This window comes from Phacochoerus africanus, chromosome 5 (genome assembly GCF_016906955.1).
Source record: "Phacochoerus africanus isolate WHEZ1 chromosome 5, ROS_Pafr_v1, whole genome shotgun sequence".
Lineage (NCBI taxonomy): Eukaryota > Metazoa > Chordata > Mammalia > Artiodactyla > Suidae > Phacochoerus > Phacochoerus africanus.
This window is the reverse complement of record NC_062548.1, coordinates 53,526,423-53,546,047: the sequence shown is the minus strand read 5'-3', so window position 1 is coordinate 53,546,047 and position 19,625 is coordinate 53,526,423. Positions and strand designations below refer to the sequence as shown.

At 52.4% G+C, this 19,625-nt stretch overlaps 1 protein-coding gene across 1 annotated transcript in view; it reads right to left on the bottom strand.

Annotated features, from left to right (window-relative positions):
• The window catches only part of TGFBRAP1 (transforming growth factor beta receptor associated protein 1), a 49,670-nt gene that overhangs the window by 4,400 nt on the left and 25,645 nt on the right, over positions 1 to 19,625 (bottom strand). The window contains exons 5-10 of the mRNA XM_047781323.1: positions 11,216 to 11,298; positions 8,493 to 8,834; positions 6,028 to 6,085; positions 3,430 to 3,573; positions 1,316 to 1,459; positions 506 to 665 (exon numbers count right to left, since the gene is read on the bottom strand). Of these exons, the coding sequence (XP_047637279.1) occupies positions 506 to 665; positions 1,316 to 1,459; positions 3,430 to 3,573; positions 6,028 to 6,085; positions 8,493 to 8,834; positions 11,216 to 11,298 (931 nt within the window). The remainder of the gene's footprint in view (positions 1 to 505; positions 666 to 1,315; positions 1,460 to 3,429; positions 3,574 to 6,027; positions 6,086 to 8,492; positions 8,835 to 11,215; positions 11,299 to 19,625) is intronic.

The window sequence follows — 19,625 nt, the reverse complement described above, 5'->3', positions numbered from 1 at the left end:
GTCCCCCAGGTAAGGACACCTGGAAGCTCCAGTGTCCCAGGAGTGCTCCCAGCTGCTGCGCTGAGGCTCTTCTACAACATGGAAACTGTGGTCTCCGCACTGGGTGGAAATGAAGAGCAGGCCCCTCCAGGATCCCTGCCTCCCGGCTCCAAGCAGGTGGGCACACTGCTGAGGGCAGGACCAGCCCGCAAGGCCAGGATCAAAGCTGGAGCCTCAGAGGGAATGGGCCCAAGTGCATCAATGCCAAGGAAGGAAGTTCGAAGGGAGATTGGCTCGGCCGCCGCGCAGGCCTCCTGACTTCCCAGGAGGCCTTTGTGCCATGGGCCCCAGAGCCACTGTCCCTTTCTTGGGGGGTGAAGGATGGATGCAGGGCCTCGCCCGCCCTCCAGAAGGCTGACCCTGTGCCACAGAGATTCCAGGACCACCCCTCCACCCAAGTCCAGACAAGATGCCAAGGCCTCCGTCCCTGCGTCCCCTCCACCTGAGGCTGCGGAGACCCACTCACCCAGGAGGAAGTGGACTCGGTACGAGTCGGATTTCTGGAGCAGGTGTCGCAGCTTCGCCCGCGTCTCGGTCACTGCTGCACCTGTGGCGTCGGCGCCGGGCTTCTGCTGCAGCACCTCATCCAGGTAGAGCATGGCCAAGTGCGTGTGGTACTCCTCCCTCTGCAGGACACGGGCGGGCAGGCAGCGTGTGCAAGGGGCCCTGAGACCTCCCGCCCGCAGGCACCCCAAGACCCGCCAGGCAAGGTTGGGGGGCGCTCCGGGGTGGAGCACATGCTCTGGGGTGAAAGCAGAGAGGCCAAATCTAAAATCTATGGGAAAATATAAAAGGCTCCCTTGTCATTTTTGAGAAGTAAGGGCCATAGGATTTAGGTCTTCTCCAAAAAGGGGCAGCCTGTTTTATTCCCTTTAAGAATCATAACAAGGAAGAAAAAGAAAAATATATATGTATAAGCGGAAGGGACAGGAGAACGAGTGATAGAAAAGCTACTTAGGCCTCCAGGTTTTTTTGTTTTTTTGTTTTTTTTTTTTGGCCTCGCACCCACCCAAAGTTGAAGTTCCTCAGCCAGAGATCGAACTCACACCACAGCAGAGACTGGAGCTGCTGTAGTAACAATGCAGGATCTTTAACTGCTAGGCCATGGGGAATTCCAGGCCTCTGGTCTTTTTCACAAACTGCCCAGCTCCCTCTGACCTCCCATGAGTAGAGTCTAAGCGCTGGGAACGGAAAGTTACGTCCGACCCGTCGGCCAAGTTGGGACAGTGTGAGGCCACTGCAGCCCACACATCTTGGCCTGTGCCCCAGGCCTCACCTGCAGTCTCCTGTCCATGACCAGATGTTCCAGGTACTTCACCAGAGCCCGAGGGTACTTCTTAAGGCAAGTGATAATATCGTCTGGGTTAAAACTACCCTGCTGGTTATCCAGCGGTCTCTTGGTGAAAACCTGAACTCCGACCTGAAAGAAGAGTAGTGATTTAGTTATCGTGCTTTTCAAAGACCCCATCTTATCATCATTCTGAACTCTAGGCTCTGGATAAAATCATCATCAAAGACATGATGAGGCAGAAAAACAGTGCCACACGAAGCACCGACAGAGAGAGGAACTCCCCTCCTGCAGCCGGGATGCCTTCTGAATGGTCAGAAATTAAGGGACTGGAGTTCCTGTGGTGGCGCAGCAGAACGAATCTGACTAGCATCCATGAGGATGTGGATTTGATCCCTAGCCTCGCTCAGTGGGTTAAGAATACCATGAGCTGTGGTGTAGGTCATAGACGCGGCTCAGATCCTGTGTTGCTATGGCTGTGGTGTAGGCCAGCAGTTGTAGCTCCAATTCAACCCCTAGCTTGGGAACCTCCATGTGCCATAAGTGTGGCCCTAAAAAGCAAAAAAAAAAAAGGAAATCAAGGGACTAAGCATGTCTTGGTTGCAGGTTTCAACAATCCCTGAAGTAACAACTTTACAACATTCAAGTCATCCAAAACGAAGGTCGGACTGGATTGTAAGTGAAAGAATAAGGGGCTGAACATTCAACAAACTCAGTTCTCTAAATGCTGACACACAGCGTGTGCATCACCCATGTGGCACCGAAGCCCAGCCCTGGCGTCCCCAGGCGGCCTCCCTGCCAGTCAGTCCCTCTGCAACCCCATTTTCCAAGGAGCCAAGCCAGGTGGCACGTCCCTAAGATTTATGTATGCAAGCTCTGTCACACTCACACACACACTATGCACACACACTCACTCTCACATGCTTACACTCTCAGATGCTCACACTCACACATGCCCCACATACACTCCCTCACACATAAGCACGCCCGCAACACACACACACAGGCTTCACACGTGCACACACATTCACTCATACACTTGATCACACACACACAAACACTCACACTCACACCGCCCCACAAATCCAAAACACAGCCAGCTCTGACGAGGATGAGCTCTGAGCCCTATGTGCCCAGAGCTGCCGCTCAGCTTCCTAAGCACTGAACCTGGGCATCCACATCTGCACAGAACGCCCGCCCAGCACGGTTGCCATGACACTTAGCAGTGATGACACCTGTCAGGTGACTGGCACACTGTTGGGCACACAATCTGTGCTTGATTTGCTGTCACCACCAGCAAATGGGCACTGGGCACCACCCAGCCCTTCCCTCAGGCCGATTTCCTGTTGGACACAGAGGCAGCGTCAGGATGGATAAAAGGCACTGGGCTCTGGCTGTACGGGGCACACGTCCTGCTCAGGTTGCACAAGAGCAGGAGCGAGGCTCAGAAACTCCACAATGAGGCCCAGGGCCAGCACTGGGAAGCTGATTTTGTCTCTGGGGGAGCCCAGGAATGGGAGACACTTGGATAGGTGAGAGCTGGACGCTCCCTGGTTCCCAGTCACCCCTGGGCTTTCCGAGGACTGTCCCTCCGTCCTGGGCACATGCTCCTCAGAGTCACAGGCTCTGGCTCCTTTCTCATCCTCCAAGTCGGGCAGGTCCTGCTCAGGCCCCCCATGGGCCAGGCCACAGCCACATGTTGGGATCAGGGCACGTGGAGGCGACGGTCTGCCCGGTGTGGCCCAGGCCCGGGTCCACGCCCTCCAGGCAGGTCCTGCTCCGGCCCACAGAGAACAAGGGACCTGATGCAGTTAGAGGTGGGCTCATCTACGTGTTTAAGAAGACGTTAAGCTTGTGGAGGCTGTGCTTTCCACTTTCCTGCACAGGGGCTGCCCAGTGGAGGGGTGCAAAAGCGCTGAGACGCACAACTGCCCAGACAGACCAGACTCAGATGGCTCGAGGGGACCTGCAGGGGCTGGGAGGACCCAAAGCCCACAGGGAGAGGCTAGAGGGGAGCTAGATTTCCCGCCTAAAATCAAGCTTTCTGTCCATGTGCACCAGCCCCCTCAGCTCCTGAGGGAACGCATTTGTGGAGCACTGACCTCCTGGCTCTTCTGCAGGACCCAGTCGGCGTAGGTCCACACGAGGTCGGAGTCGAGGCTGTAGGTGAGGAAATCCACCACATACTCGTACAGGTCTGAGCGTGTGGCGTCCTGGACATCCCCGTTGACAATGTTCACCCACAGCTAGGGACGACACAGAGGAAGCACTGTGACACACTATAAGTAGCTTTCAAAGGGCCTAGCTTTACTGACATGCCTTTTATTTTTTGCTTTTTAGGGCCGCGCCCACAGCATATGGAAGTTCCCAGGCTAGGGGTCAAATCAGAGCTACAGCTGCCGGCCTACGCCACAGCCACAGCAATGTGGGATCCGAGCCGTGTCTGTGACCTACACCACAGCTCACGGCAATGCCGGATCCTTAACCCACTGAGCAAGGCCAGGGATCGAACCCACATCCTCATGGATACTAGTCCGGTTCATTACTGCTGAGCCACGCTGGACCTCCGAGTGGGAAATGTTAAATGCTTTAAATCCATTCTAATTTTTTTCAGAGAAATTAAAATAGGGGAGTTCCCGTTGTGGCTCAGTGGGTTAAGGATCCAATGTTGTCTCTGTGAGGATGCAGTTTTGATCCCTGGCCTCATTCAGTGGGTTAAGGCTCTGGTGTTGCTGCAAGCTGTGGCAGAGGTCACAGATGTGGCTCGGATCTGGTGTTGCTGTGGCTGAGGTATAGGCTGGCAGCTACACCTCTGATTTGACCCCTAGCCTGGAAATTTCCATATGCTGTAGGTGCAGCTCTTAAAAACAAAACAAAACAAAACAAAACAAAACAAAAAGGAGAGAGAGAAAAAAGAAAAAAAAATTCTGCCATTTATGGAGACTTAGTCAATTGTGTAAATTTTTCTTTACATAGCTCTGCCAATATTATTGGTATCTCAAACTGCAATTCTTAGACCATATTGGGTGTTTTCTTTTAGGGCTGCACCTGCAACATATGGAAGTTCCTGGGAAAGGGGCTGAATCAGAGCCACAGCAGGTCCCAGGCCACAGCCACAGCAACTCTGGATCCTTAACTCACTAAGTGAGGAAAGGGATCAAACCCTTGTCCTTACAGAGATGTCAGGTCCTTAACTTGCTGAACCACAACAAGAATTCCACTGTTGTTTTTTTAAACATTTTATTGGAGAATAGTTGACTTACAAAGTTGTGTTAATAGAACATTGTGTTTTAAAAAATAAAAATTGTATCACTGACACCCCAATGCGTTCTCAGCCACGGGTGGCATGTTGATGGGGACTCCCCCCTCCGTTTTTTATGGCCATACCTGCTGGATATGGACGTTCCTGGGCCAGGGATCAAATCTGAGCCACAGATGTGACCTGTGCCACAGCTGGGGCAATGACCGATCCTTTTAATCCACTGTGCTAGGCTTTGGATTGAACCTATGCCACCACGGTGACAATGCTGGATCCTTAACCTGCTGCCTCACAGTGGGAACTCCTCCCCCCACCTTTTTTTAAACTTAATCCACTGTCATGTTACCATGGCAATTTTTCAGCAACCAGACATATGCGTGGCTTTGCCCAAGTGACAGAGTTGGGTGAAAACTGCTGACGTTCTTGGCCACTGACAAAAATGCACAAGAGACAAGATAAGCTATTTGGGGGCAGAGCCCCCAGCACTGGCTCAGACCCCAGCTCTCCCCCTGCCCAGGGCTGTGACCCCTGGGCAAGTGACTGACCTTGATCAGCTTTAGTTTGGTCACAGATGCCATGATGACCCAGCTCACTTGCAAGAATGGTCATTACAGTGGACATTACACACTGTCACTCACAGTCTTCGTTTTGATAAGGCCATGAGGTCACGTGCTTTGTGGCTTAGTAAGAAGTCATATTTTTCTTACATTAAAAAAAAAACCTCAGGGAGTTCCTTCATGGCGCGGCAAAAACAAATCCAACTAGGAACCATGAGATTGTGGGTTCGATCCCTGGCCTCGCTCAGTGGGTTAAGGATCCGGCATTGCCATGAGCTGTGGTGTAGGTTGCAGATGTGGCTCTGATCCCACGTTGCTGTGGCTGTTGTGTAGGCTGGCAGCTGCAGCTCTGATTAGACCCCTAGCCTGGGAACCTCCATATGCTGCAGGTGCAGCCCTAAAAAGCAAAAAAATTAAAAATAAAAAAAAATTAAAAACCCTCAGTCTTGACAATGCTCTTTAAAGAGACGGAAAGACAAAGAAAAGAAAATTCTAGGTCATTCTCTGATGCCCTAGCAGGTTGAGGCTCCTGTGTTCTCACCACTGTGGCTCTGGTTGCTGCTTTGCAGCATAGGTTCAATCCCTGGCCCAGGAATTCCCACATACTGCCTATGGGGCTAAAAAGGAAAAAAAAAATACAAAAAAAACCCCCAAGAGCGAGCCTGAAATAAACATTGCAACGCTCATTAAAAAAAAAGAAAGAAAATTCTTGGCCAGCATATCTCAAGGAATTCACTGTCTGAAACAGCATTATTTTTGTTCTGTAAAAAGGCTGCAGATCAAAGCAACAGTGGTCTCTATCAATTTGTGAGATTTTCCCCCCAAGCAACCCTGTCTTAAATAGCAGTGATTTTGAAATAAGGCTGAGATGCTTTTGACCTCACCTGAACTGCAGCAGCATCCTGCTTGTTGTAATGATACAGCAAACCCAGGGCAAAGTACCTGAAAGAAAACATGCAGTCAGTGTACCCTCTGCCATCTCCCCCGGGGAGGCGCCCCCACAGCAACACCCCCAGCCTCCGCCCCCACGCCCCCTCCGAGTTCTATTCAGCCTAGTTCAACAACAAATTTCAAGCCACAAAAAGATTCCCACTTCTGTTATTTACTTGTGCTATTAAAACGTACTCCCGAGGTCTCTTTGTGGCTCAGCGGTTAATGAACTCCACTAGGATCCATGAGGACGCGGGTTCAATCCCTGGCCTCACTCAGAGGGTTAAGGATCCAGCATTGCCATGAGCTGTGATGTAGGTTGTAGATACAGCTCAGATCTCATGTTGCTGTGGCTGTGGTATAGACCGGCAGCCACAGCTCCGATTCGACCCCTAGCCTGGGAACCTCCCTAAGCCATAGGTGCGGCCGCCCCCCCCCCAAAAAAAAAACCAGAAAGAAAAAAAAGTATTCCCTATCAATTTCCAGAAATTGATAGAAAATCATATTCAAATCTCAGATAAGCGGCAAAATAGAACTATAATTATACTATGGGAAATTACACTTGGAATTGCTTTACAATTTGCTTCAAATATGAGCATAATTTCGTATCTCTCCAGTGACCACTCTTCACGCATCCCGAGGTATTAAAAGGCGATTTGGAAGTGATGCTGTCTGAGCCGTCACGGTGTAAGGAGCCTGAATAGCAATCAAGGCCAACAGTGAGCAGATACCACAGAGAACAGGAAGGTCAGGGAGAGATGGGCTGGGGCACCCAGTGTTTCAATCCCGGCTTCTCCTTCTTCTTCTTTTTTTTTTTGCTTTTTAGGGCTGCACCCTCAGCACATGGAGATTCCCAGGCTAGGGGTTGAATTGGAGCTACAGCTGCCGGCCTACACCACAGCCATGGCAACTTGGGATCTGAGCTGCTTCTATGACCTACACCACAGCCAAGGCAACGCCGGACCCCCAATCCACTGAACGAGGCCAAGGATGGAAACTGCATCCTCATGGTCACTGGCTGGATTCGTTTCTGCTGTGCCACAATGGGAACTCCTAATCCCAGCTTCATTACTGTATGCCCTTGAGCAAGAGGGCGACCTTCTCTGGCCCCTTGCTTCCTCATTTGTAAGTGGACAGGACCAGTGAGGACACAGGCATTGCCTGGCCGGGAGCCGTGCCCACCCTCCCCGGCTGGCAGGTCCTCCTCCCAGCAAGGTGCCCCAGAGGCCTTTGGATTTCTCCCCAAAGGAACCAACTCTCAAGATGTGGGACTGTGCCCTGGAGCCCTTCTCTCCTCCTGAAAGCTTCTAGAAAGTTACAGGGACTTGCCAGACCCTCCATCCCAAGTCACTGTCAGGAGCAGTCAGTGCATCTTCTGGTTCCCTGATACGTTACTGCACTCTGTAGGGTATTTGAGAAACCGAAGGGGGGCAGTTGAATGACCCACTGCCCATGAGGAGACCAGGCACAAGCCCATGACGTCCTGCATCTGAGCAGCGCATGACCCTTTTGCTGTGGGATCTCACCAGCACTCCTGCCACGACCAATGCATAACAAAACCCACAGACAAACGGAGTTCCTATCATGGCTCAGCAGTAATGAACCTGACTAGTAACCATGAGGATGCAGGTTTGATCCCTGGCTTCGCTCAGTGGGATTGGGCATTGCTGTGGCTGTGTGGTGGGCAGGCAGCTACAGCTCTGATTCAACACCTGGCCTGGGAACTTCCATATGCTCTGGGTGTAGCCCTAAAAAGACAAAAAACAAAACAACACACACAAAGAAACCTCACAGACAAAGAATCTTATAGGGAGGAGCCAACTGCCTCTTTGAAGGAGCTGCCCTGACACCCCACCAGGCCTGGAAGGGTCAGGCCACTGCCGGTCCCCCAGCATAAAGAAGCTGTGATTCTAGTCATGTCATCACTGCTGATGCACCGTCCCTCCTACGGCGAAGGGGCTGGACGCTGACCAGTGCCCACCTGTAACCAGGCAGGGTTTGAATCCGCAGCCTTTTATACACAAAATCAAGAAGCTCTCCTCTATCTGTTTATCCAGAGGTCCATCTGTCCTTTCGGTCTGGCCATCGGTGGCTCAAGTGCACTATTCATGTTACCAACACACGTGTGGGCCCTTCCCCAGGAGTGGCCACCCCTAGACGGCTTCCAGAGGAAACCAAGTGGTCACTCCATCAGGCCTCTGAATAGCTGCCAACCTCATGTCTGGTCGTTAAGGAGCTGGCTGGCAAGTCAATGGCTCTGCAGACGTGGCTGGTAGAAGCCAAGGGGGCCAGGTGGTCACTGTGGTCGCACGGCCATCCTATGACCCCCTGGCACTCGGACGTCACACACATCAGGTCCCCAATGGCTTCTTCCCCCAGGGTTGGGGAAGGGGGTGTGGTCCCAGAGGAGGGCACTCACTTTTTGTGCTTCTCCAGCCAGGCGGCACTGTCGGTGAGCAGACAGAAGTTCTCGGTGACCAGGAGGTCCAGCAGGCTGTCGTGGTCGGCCTCCGCGTACAGCTTGAGCAGGGCCGTGTCGACGTCCTCCTTGTAGCCGTTGGCCATCTCCGTGCTGCGGACCTCATTCAGGTAGGACATGAGGAAGCGCTTGCACCTGGTCACCTTCTCCTGGTCGCCCTGGGTCAGTTGGTTGAGGTCTGCATACTCGTGGAGAGGAGGGTGGGACCGGGTGAACGAGGAGGAGGTGGGCAGCAGGAAGGGATAGAGAGAGATGAGCTCCCGCACGTCGAGTTGGCCGCTCCTGCAATGACAGGATCAGACCACATGAAGCAGAGAGAGGAGCACACACAGGTACATGAGGTGGCACCCCCTGGCCCGCTCTCGCACGCTCACGGGGGTGGCATGCACAGCCAAGTGCCACCAACCGGGGCCGCCAACAGCCTGCCCACCCCTCAGCCCCCCAACACCCAGGGGGAGGTGGGACGGTGCTTCCCAGGGATCCAGGTGGGACGGGACACCAGGAAACAGCACCATCAGGTCCCTCTGAAGCCAGTGTTTTCCCCAGCACTGCGCTAGGAGCAGATGTGCTCAAGTCCACAGAGAAAGGACTTCCACGCATGTGATGCTGCTCAGTGATCTCACAGCAGACACAGTCACCCCTGTGGTCCTTTCTGGGGTGACCAAGACTGTTTCAGGACAAAAACGTTAGGATGCAAGTTGTGTTGACCAGACGGGATGAGGTCGGGCTGGTCAGTCTTCAGGGGGGCAGAGTGTGCATCCAGATTCCACACCCAGGTGTGACCAGGCATGCTGTCCTAACCCCATGGGGCCCAGAAGGCCATCCGCAGGGACGACCCTCCTCTAAGTCACTCTTGGCCCCTCCCCCATCTCCTCCCGCCCAGCCTGTGCGTCCCCGACCATGAAAACTGGTGATGATGGCATCTCTGAGCTGTAGGTCTCAGCCTGGCACCAGATCCACTTGTGAAGCCTCTCGAGGGAGGAACAGGCCCCCAAGACGCACGAGGGGACCCTCGGGACAGGACCAGGATCTGAGCTGCCCACCATGTTCCCCCCCGCCTTCAAGCTCTGCCATCTCTTCGGAGCTCCCGGCTTCCCACTTCTGATCTCCCTTTCTCTCTGCCTCCTTGGCCCCACCCGACCTTCAGAGGTTCTGTGTGGCCCAAGGGACAGGTTTTCACACCTCTGAGCGCCACATCCGAGGCACTTCCTAATTGAGCCCCAGCCACACCCTGGCACTCTCAGCTCTACCTAATTATTTTGCCAGTTTCTACCTTTGTGGCTCCATGTGTCCACAGCAGCAGTTTTGCCCCCCGGGGGCCACCTGGCAAAGTCTAGGACTTTCTGTCCTGACTGGAGGGAGCTATGGGCACTTCAAGGCTGCTACACGCCCTGTGAGGTACGAGCGCTCCACGACAAGAATCACCCACCCCAGATGTCAGCTCCACAGGTGAGTCACCTGCCCAGATACAGGTCTCAATCTGGGACCCGCTGCTCAGTACTTAAGACCCAGGACAAACCCCGGTTGGCGGCCATGCCAGCAACACTGATTGCTGAGATGTGCCCTACGTCGGACATCCACGTGAGCCATGAAGCCAGGCGTCCTGCCCTGCCTCCTGGCCCTGATGCTCAGGAAGTCAAGAAGGCCCAGGAGTGCTGACCAGACTGGACGAGGTCGGGCTGGTCAACCTCCTGGAGGACAGAGTGTGCATCCAGACCCCATCCAGGCAGCAGCAGTGGCTTCGGGCAGTGAGTGTCTGAGGCCAAGTCCAGACCCACGAGAAAACCCACACGTGGTTATTAGCACATCTGCTGTGGGCACAGGGTATGTGGGGGGGGTGCCTCCTTCAAACAGCAACTCCCACACTTTCGACCAAGGCTGAGCTGGACCATGAAGCTCAGGGGGCTGGGCACTGGTGCCCCAGCAGGACAGGAAGGCAGAGGCAGACGTTCATGCAGCATTTCAAATTAACCCACGAGAAAAAGATGTGCTGGAGACCCCACGGCCCGAGTGGGTGGTCATCACGTGGCAGAGAAGAGATAGGACCACAAGACTGGGCAGGACAGAGCTGGGGTCCGAGGGGACAAGGGACTATTCAAGCAGCAAAGCTACTGGTCTTTCCAGGAACAGAGGACGGCATGGGGAAGTTACATGAGCAAACTCAGACAGGGCATCGTCAGTCAATAAATGCTCCTTCTTCCTCACCCAGAAATCTGTTCTCTGCAGCCTACTTGCGATGGAGCTGAGATGGGCCTGGGTGGGGGCAGAGGTGGGGGGAGGGGCAGCTGGGCCACACCTGTAGGACCGGTGTGACACAGAAAGGACCTCAGCTCCCTAATCAGGGGCGCCGTTTACAACAGCTTCAGAAGAAACATAGTTCTAAGTCTTCCCAGAGGCACCTGCTCTTTCTCTGAACTCACAGCTTCTGGTAAAATCTCTGGAGAAAAGGGAAAGGGAGCCATCGTCTTTCCTAGGGCCACTCTGTTCGCCCCTCACAGCCCCACTGTCTTCGAGGTGCAAGACAGTGATGCTCAGGCTAAGCTGAGGGGTTGGGGGAGGGACGAGGCTGCAGCGGATTCGGGGAGCCCTAGCAGCATCACAGCCACAACAGGGGTGGGGGGACCGCAGAGGGACTCAGGCTTGCTACCGACACCAAGAGTTACCTGAAAAGTTCTTTAGCCTCCAGGAATTGGAGCTGCGCAAACTGTATGAAGCCTGCCTGCTGCAGAACCCGCCTGTACATGACCTGCAGGAAGAGACAGGGGTCAGCGCTTGGACGGGCCCTGGAACCATATGGTAGGAAGAATGGAATTCCCAGTCCTAACCCAAGCTATGTGTTGATTATTATGTGGGAATCTTAAATCTGCAATATAGACATACAGCAACCGTATACGTACACCTATTAGCCCTTTGTTCCTGAGGTCGAGTCGGTCTCCATCCCATCCTGCTCTTTCTTCCAAAACTCCTGGGCTTCCTGTGGCTCCCACATCCTGGGCTCAGGTGGATTTTCTTTTTTTTTTAGGGCCACACCCACAGCATATGGAGGTTCCCAGGCTAGGGCCCGCTCAAATAGGCACTGTAGTGACTGGCCTATGCCCCAGCCACAGCAACGCCAGACCTGAGCCTCGTCTGCAACCTATACCACAGCTCACGGCAACGCCAGATCCTTAACGCACTGAGCAAGGCCAGGGGTCGAACCTGCAACCTCATGGGTCCTAGTCAGATTCATTTCCTCGGCGCCACAATGGGAACTTCTCAGATGGATTTTAACACCGGCCACCCTTCCACGCGAGTGGACCTGACCTTCACAGCAGCATTTTCTGAGCACCCCTCAGAGCCCAGGGCTGATGCCATTTAATGAGAAATAGATAAATAAGCCCGCCTTCTGGGCGAAGCTGGAAGCACAGGAGCGCACAGCCCCCGCCCCATCCCAGAGATGCACAGCCACACCTATGCACCATAGTCTCAGGAGTCCTGCTCCCAAAGAGCCATTGATTTTGTCTAATCCAGTCCTGCCCACAGAGCCCTTCGTTCTGGGAATGTTCAGAAACAGCAGTGCCCTGAAGGAAAACGCCCTGTGGCGTCCCTTTCACCGTCCAGCTGAGCTGCTTCCAGCTCTGTCCACCTTTGTCTCGTGGGCCTGTCTCTGCTGTTTCCCCTGGTCCCACGCCGTCTGCCCAGGTCCCCGTCACCTCACAGCTAAAGACTCCGTGACTTCAGCCCCTCCTGCGGGCTGATGAACCATAACTCCCAGATGGCAAGGCACACACACCACTTGCATGGTACCCCGCACCCGGGCATGGGACCTGCTGGCAGTCATCACCTACTGACCTGATCAGTTTTCATGAAACTGCACGCTCACCCACTGCGCCCATTTCACAGATAGGAACATTCTGCCCTGAGACGTTAAGCTTTTAGCCCAAAGTTCCTAACATGTACATGGCTTAGGAGCCCCATTCCTTCCACTCCTTGGCTCCACCAGGTATACAGTAGGCAGTGAATAATGTCAACCCTGAGGAAACAAGGGAAGTGGAGACAGTCGGAGCCTAAAAGCCGTTCCCTCCAATCAGTTTTAATAGGGGCTTGTTCTCAAAAACAGCAGCATCTCCCCACCCCTCAGAAACCCCTGCGGGAACGTCAAGAAATGCACCTGCTGGGAGTTCCCGTTGTGGTGCAGTGGAAATGAATCTGACTAGTAAGCATGAGGATGCAGGTTCAAACTCTGGCTTCACTCATTGCATTAAGGGTCTGGCATTGCTGTGGCTGTGGTGTAGGCTGGCAGTTGCAGCTCCAATGCGACCCCTAGCCTGGGAACTTCCATATGCTGCAGACGTGGCCCTAGAAAGCAAAGCCAAAAAAAAAAAAAAAAAGAAAGAAAGAAAAAAAAGGCAGCTGCTTTTCCATGACTCTCCCCTGACGCCAGCACATCTGACCTAAACACCCATCTGTGATAAGCGGATAGGAGCGGGGGCCGTCCTGCTGTGGGGAGGAAAAGCTGATTCCATTTCTGAAAGGAGAAACGACAAAGGCCAACCACTCAGCAAGCAGGTTAAAAGGCCTGATTGCTGCCTCTCATTCACGCCCAGGCTCGCTGCTGGGAAATCCTCGAACGACCACTTCTCCTCGAATGACCACTTCTCGTGGCCGCAGGGCCCAGGCGTCGCGACCCCTGCCCTTCCTAAAGGGGAATGAAAACTGCCTTTGCGACCAGGCCATGTTTCCAAGCATATGGGGGCATTTTCCCTGCTGTAGTCCAGGAGGCTGTGAACTTGAACGATGCAGGCAGAGAGGCTCCTTCATCCTGGAAGTGGGAACTGGGCGTGACATGGAGGGCACCACAGACTCAGAAACTTGACCAAGCACGGCGCCTCCTGGTTCTCTGAAAGGGACTGTCTCCCTCCCCGAAGGCCTGTGTGACCGAACCTACTCCCACCCTGTGCTCAGGGGGACCCTGAGCTACAAGAGCCAGGGCTAGGCAGGTGGCAGGAAAAGGATGGGAGGATGAGCCATGGGGAGGACTGGGACCCAGAAGGTCTGCTTAGAGCCCCAGCGTTGAGCTAACTCACGACAGAGTCCTCCACTTGCTCGCTCTCTCTCTTTTTTTCAGTCGCACCCATAGCAGATGGAAGTTCTGGGGCCAGGGACAGAATCTGAGGTGCAGCTGCGACCTACATCACAGCTGCAGTGACACCAGATCCTTTACCCCACTGCTCTGGGCTGGGAATCAAACCTGAGCCTCTGAAGCAACCTGAGCCACTGTGGTCCATCGGATTCTTAACCCACTGCACCTTGGCGGGAACTCCAGTGTGCTCTCTTTTTAACTTACGAGATTGTCTTCCTGTGTAAGGTGGCTATCGAAATTCTCAGGGGAAGTGAGAAAATGAACAGAACAGACCTGTAAGCGGTGCAGGGCTGAGCGCCCAACACCCACGGCCGGGAGCAGGAATGAGATTGAAGTCACAACCTACATCACCAGTATTTGATTTTGGGATTGACATTTCTCATGTCCAAGATTGCGGGAACTGGTTCGGATGGGGAATTTTACATTATGCGTATTTTATCACAAGTGGAAAAAAAAAAAAGCAAAACAACTGAGCTAGCAAAACCACAAGTTCATGGACCACGTTCATAATGACACAGTGACAAGGCCTGCCCACAACCCACAGGGACAAACCATCAACCCCCACGGGAGGTGGGTGGGACTTGAAACTGTGGGAGGAAGTGGTAAGGGCAGAAAGAGCCTGTGGGGCCACAAAGCAGAGCCCCCAAGTCATGATCGGGAGACCCTGGGGACTGGGTGGGCCCTGGAGACGAGCGGGAAGCAGAAGGGCCTGCAGCCAGCCTGCTGGAAGGGCTGGCACCCAGAAACTGGACTCTGAGCTCCTCTGGGCATCCAGCAAAAGACCAAGTCCGGAGTTCCATGGCTCAGCAGAAACGAATCTAACTAGCATCCAGAAGGACGCAGGTTCGATCCCTGGCCTTGCTGCTCAGTAGGTTAAGGATCCGGCATTGCCGTGAGCTGTGGTGTAGGTCGCAGACACAGCTTGGATCCTGCATTGCTGTGGCTGTGGTATAGGCTGGCAGCTGCAGCTCTGATTAGACCCCTAGCCTGGGAACTTCCATGTGCCAAGGGTACGGCCTTAAAAAAGACAAAAAAAAAAAAAAAAAAAGACCAAGTTGCCAGGAGGGACAGAAATTCAGACTGTCATCAGGTTTTTGATCCCCACATTTTGTGCCAAAAGATACTGGTGGGACTTAAGTTTCTCATCGAAAGATATTGTGAGTCTGAGCTTTTATATCCAGCCAAACTGTCGTCCAAGAGCAAAGGCTGCAGAGGGGCTGGGCCCCACATGGAAGCACTCAGGGAGGGTGTCTCCAGGTGCCAGTCCTGAACCTGGGCCACTGGGGCCACAGAGCCATCGGCAGGAGTGCCAGCGAGCAATTGGGACCCTGCACACAGAACCAAGTCTGACACCTCTAAGTGCAGGTCCCCAGGCCCTGAGGGGCAGAGACAGCAGAACCGCCCACCATGGTGCACGTACATGATGCTTGCCCATGTCTGACAGGTATTAACTGGGATGCAGGATGTTACTCTAGCCATGGATGCGGGGAGATGGAGAGGAAGAGGTTACCAGCGAATTTCAACCGAGGCTCAAAGTGCGGAAATGACAGATAACATGAGTCCCCCACTGCCAGGCCAGATAAACAAGAGAAAACTGGGAGTTCCTGTTGTGTCTCAGCAGACTCACAACCCCATAGTCTCTGTGAGGATGTGGGTTCCATCCCTGGCCTCATTCAGTGGATTAAGGATCCAGTGTTGCCACAAAGTGTACTGGTCACAGATGCAGCTCGGATCTGGCGTGGCTGTGGCTGTGGTGTAGGCTGGCAACTACAGCTCCTATTAGACCCCTAGCCTAGGAACCTCCATATGCTGCGGGTGTGGCCCTCAAAAGACAAAAACAAACAAACAAACAAACAAACAAAAACCAAAGGGCTTGTATAAAGCTGAATACTGTGAGGATGCCCATCAGAATAAAACAGGGACCCTCATACCCACAGACAGACACACAGACAGATGGGGAGGAAGCGAGATAGTGGGAGAAGGGGAACAACGGGGGTGGGAAGAAGGGATGTAGACTTGTTTGCATAGACTCTGTTTTGTTGAGTAGATTCTGGATCATGTGCCTATTTCACATAATGACAGAATGAAATTAAACTTAAAAAGCAATCCCTATAAAACAACGGTCAAACAAAAACAAAAGTTAAGAGCGAACAAAAGTCAAATGAAGTGAACAGACCTGAGCATATGACCACTCAGAGAAGAACTCGCCCATGTGACCCTGAAACAGAAGTCTCATTGTCCAGCCCACGGATCAACAGAACACAAGACACAAACACCCAAGGACAGGTGGGGAAGTGAGGATGCTGGCAGGATACTCCCGCCTGGGAGGGAGCAAGTGTTGACTTTAAAGGCTTATGTGGAGTTCCCGTCGTGATGCAGTGGTTAACGAATCCAACTAGGAACCATGAGGTTGCGAGTTCCATCCCTGGCCTCACTCAGTGGGTTAAGGATCTGGCGTTGCCGTGAGCTGTGATGTAGGTTGCAGACATGCCTTGGATCCCACGTTGCTGTGGCTCTGGCGTAGGCCGGCGGCTACAGCTCCGATTAGACCCCTAGCCTGGGAACCTCCACATGCCACAGGTGCGGCCCTAGAAAAGGCAAAAACACACACACTAAATAAAAATAATTAAATAAATAAATAAAGGCAGGCTTATGTGATGGTTACACTTCCAAGGGGGCTTCCTTGTCTTTCAAAGATACACAGGGAAATTTTTTTCTCTCTCTTTCTCTTTCTTTCTTTCTTTTTTTTTTTTTTTTTTTTTTTTTGCTTTTTAGGGTCGCATCCATGGCATATGGAAGTTCCCAGCCTAGGGGTTGAACCAGAGCTGCAGCAGCCAGCCTACACCACAGCCACAGCAACGGGGGATCCGAGCCACATCAGTGACCTACATCACAGCTCACGGCCACACCGGATCCTTAACCCACTGAGCAAAGCCAGGGATTGAACCCACATCCTCATGGATACTAGTTGGGTTCAACACCACCAAGCCACAATGGGGACTCTCAGCGAAATATTTTTCGATGAAATAAGAAAACAGCAGGTATCAGAGCTCTGGCTTAAATATGATACTATCCAGCCTCCATGGCACAAATCAGGCAATCTTTTTGGTCAACACGAACCTGTGTCTGTAAACAAGATGTCTCCTTCCTGCCTTCTTCTTCAGAGCATCCCAAACCTGAATATCATTTAAGCCCAGCTTTCTTGCAGATCTAAACTCTCTGACCTTTGGATCTCTCGAAGGAATGCTGCTTAAATCCGAGTCCCATGGTTAACCTTCTTAACAAATCCCTCCCTGGTTCAGAATGCAGTGAAGCAAAACCAGTGCTTGTTTTAATGGAGGGAAAGAAGAGCCGTGAAAAGCCAGCTGCTGAACTTTCCGTCTCTTTTCCCCCCTCCTTTCTGGTTTTTCTGAGCCTAGGGTCTAGCGTTCAGTCGCAAGCATCCCCAAGTTAAAATAAACAATGTGAGCATCACACCTGACCCTTAAAAACGTGTACCGATTCACGAAAAGCTATCCCTGGACCTTTTCGGTCGCTATCGTCTTCTTTTTCTCTCCTGGTTCTATTTTAAACAAAACTCCTTCTGCTCCACAAGTCACACAGCCCAGCTGTTTGAATGCTGGTTCAAAGCTCTGATTGCCCGCCCATCAATCCTGGTAGTTCAGCCCCAGGCGTGAGCAGAGGGTGAGGGAAAACAGAGGGAAAGGTAGGGCCAGGAGCTGGCGAGGGGAACTCAGGCCCCACACGCTGAAGTGATATGTGTTAGAGGTTAACACAGATGATTGTGGGAGCTCAGAGGGGCTGCTCCGCCTGCAGGGGAGGGACAGATTCAGCAATGGGGGCAGGGAGGAAGTTCGATCCAGTGATAGAAAATTGCACATTTTTTTTTTTTTTACCAAAGAAAGAGAACAGGGATGGCAGGGAGGTGGGTGGGAGAAAAGAGCCTGTTGCACTGAGTGCCCATGGAGGGCTGCCTGGATTTACCCAGCTGCTGGGTGTCTTCCTGGCTTCGGGCTCTGGCATTGGTTGTTTTGTTTTTGTTTTTGTTTTTTGCTTTTTCAGGCCTGCATTTGTGGCATCTGGAAATTCCCAGGCTACGGGTTAAATTGGAGCTGCAGCCACTGGTCCCACAACAGCCACGCCAGATCTGAGCTGAGTCTTTTGATCTACACCACAGCTCATGGCAACACTGGAGCCTTATGAGCTCAGCTGTGTCCGCGTGGATGCTAGTCGGGTTTGTTACCACTGAGCCTCAGCGAGAACTCTGGCACTGGTTGCTTTTTTTTTTTTTTGGTCTTTCTAGTGCTGCTCCCGCAGCATATGGAGGTTCCCAGGCTAGGGGTCTAATCGGAGCTGTTGCTGCTGGCCTACGCCAGAACCACAGCAATGCCAGATCCGAGCCGCATCTGCGACCTACACCACAGATCATGGCAATGCCAGATCCTTAACCCACTGAGAAAGGCCAGGGATCGAACCCCCAACCTCATAGTTCCTAGTTGGATTTGTTAACCACTGTGCCACGACGGGAACTCCACTGGTTGCTTTTGACACGTTCTGAGGACTGAAGTGTTTGAAGATGCCTTGCAGGCTGCTGTCCACACAGGGCAGGGCTCAGGCCCGGGTCACAGGTGGACAGAAGCAGTGGGGGAGGCTGGGGGCTGTGCAATGAGCAACACCCCACCCGTGCTGTCTAGACGCTCAGGGGCTCCTGGGCCTCTCTCAGGAGGAGAGAAGGAGCTGAGAGAGCAGGGTGGGGCTGAGGCTGCCCCCATCTACCTCACTGAGCTTCCCTGCAAGGACGCACAGAGAAAAGTGTGGCAGAAATAAGCCCTAGGAAACACACCCTGACCTGAAAGCCTTCTTCTTTTGGCTTTTGCTGCCCCCTGCTGAATGCTCATAGATTGTCTCCTTTAAAAAATTAGCATCGGAGTTCCCGGCGTGGCTCAGTGGTTAACAAATCCAACTAAGAACCATCCCTGGCCTTGCTCAGTGGGTTGAGGATCTGGCATTGCCATGAGCTGTGGTGTAGGTCGCAGACGCGGCTCAGATCCCACGTTGCTGTGGCTCTGGTGTAGGCCACTGGCCACAGCTCTGATTTGACCCTTAGCCTGGGAACCTCCATATGCCGCAGGAGCGGCCCTATAAAAGGCAAAAAGACAAAAATAAATAAATAAAAATAAAAATAAAAAATTAGCATCAAGGCCAGAGGGATAAATTAGGAGTTTGGGATGAACAGGTAGACACACTATACATAAAATAGATAAGCAGCAAGGACCTACTGTGGAGCACAGGGGACCAGACTCAATATCTTGTAATAACCTATAAGAGAAAAGTATCTGAAAAGGAATGTGTGTATATATATATATATATATATATATATATATATATATGCATAACTGGATTGCTTCACTGTGCACCTGCAACTAACAACATCGTAAATCAACTCTACATCAATAACATAAATAAACACCAAAAAAGCCCCATATTAGGAACAATGATGCCAAGTTTATCTATATTCAAGCCTGTGACCATAAATACATGTTCTGACTTCTTCTACCTGCGGAATCTACTCTCTGAGGCCAGAAAGCACAGCCTTACTCCATGGCAACCACATCGTCCTGAAAAACTGGCTGACAGGTAACTGTTAAGGGGATGGCTATGAATTCATAAGCACGTTTAACCATCGACTTAGGTGTTCACAGGAAGCATGCACACACCAATAATATGCTTTATTATTCTCAGATCCATAGAGGAACCTGAACTAACCTTGCAACTGATCAAGGAGCAATTTTTAGGGAATCTGATTTCATTGGACATGAGACCACGTTGTTGTTTTATCAATTACACGTGTCAGACCTACTACATTAAAGTTATGTTTCCTGGAGTTCCCGTCGTGGCTCAGTGGTAACAAACCCGACTAGGATCCACGAGGATGAGGTTAGATCCCTGGC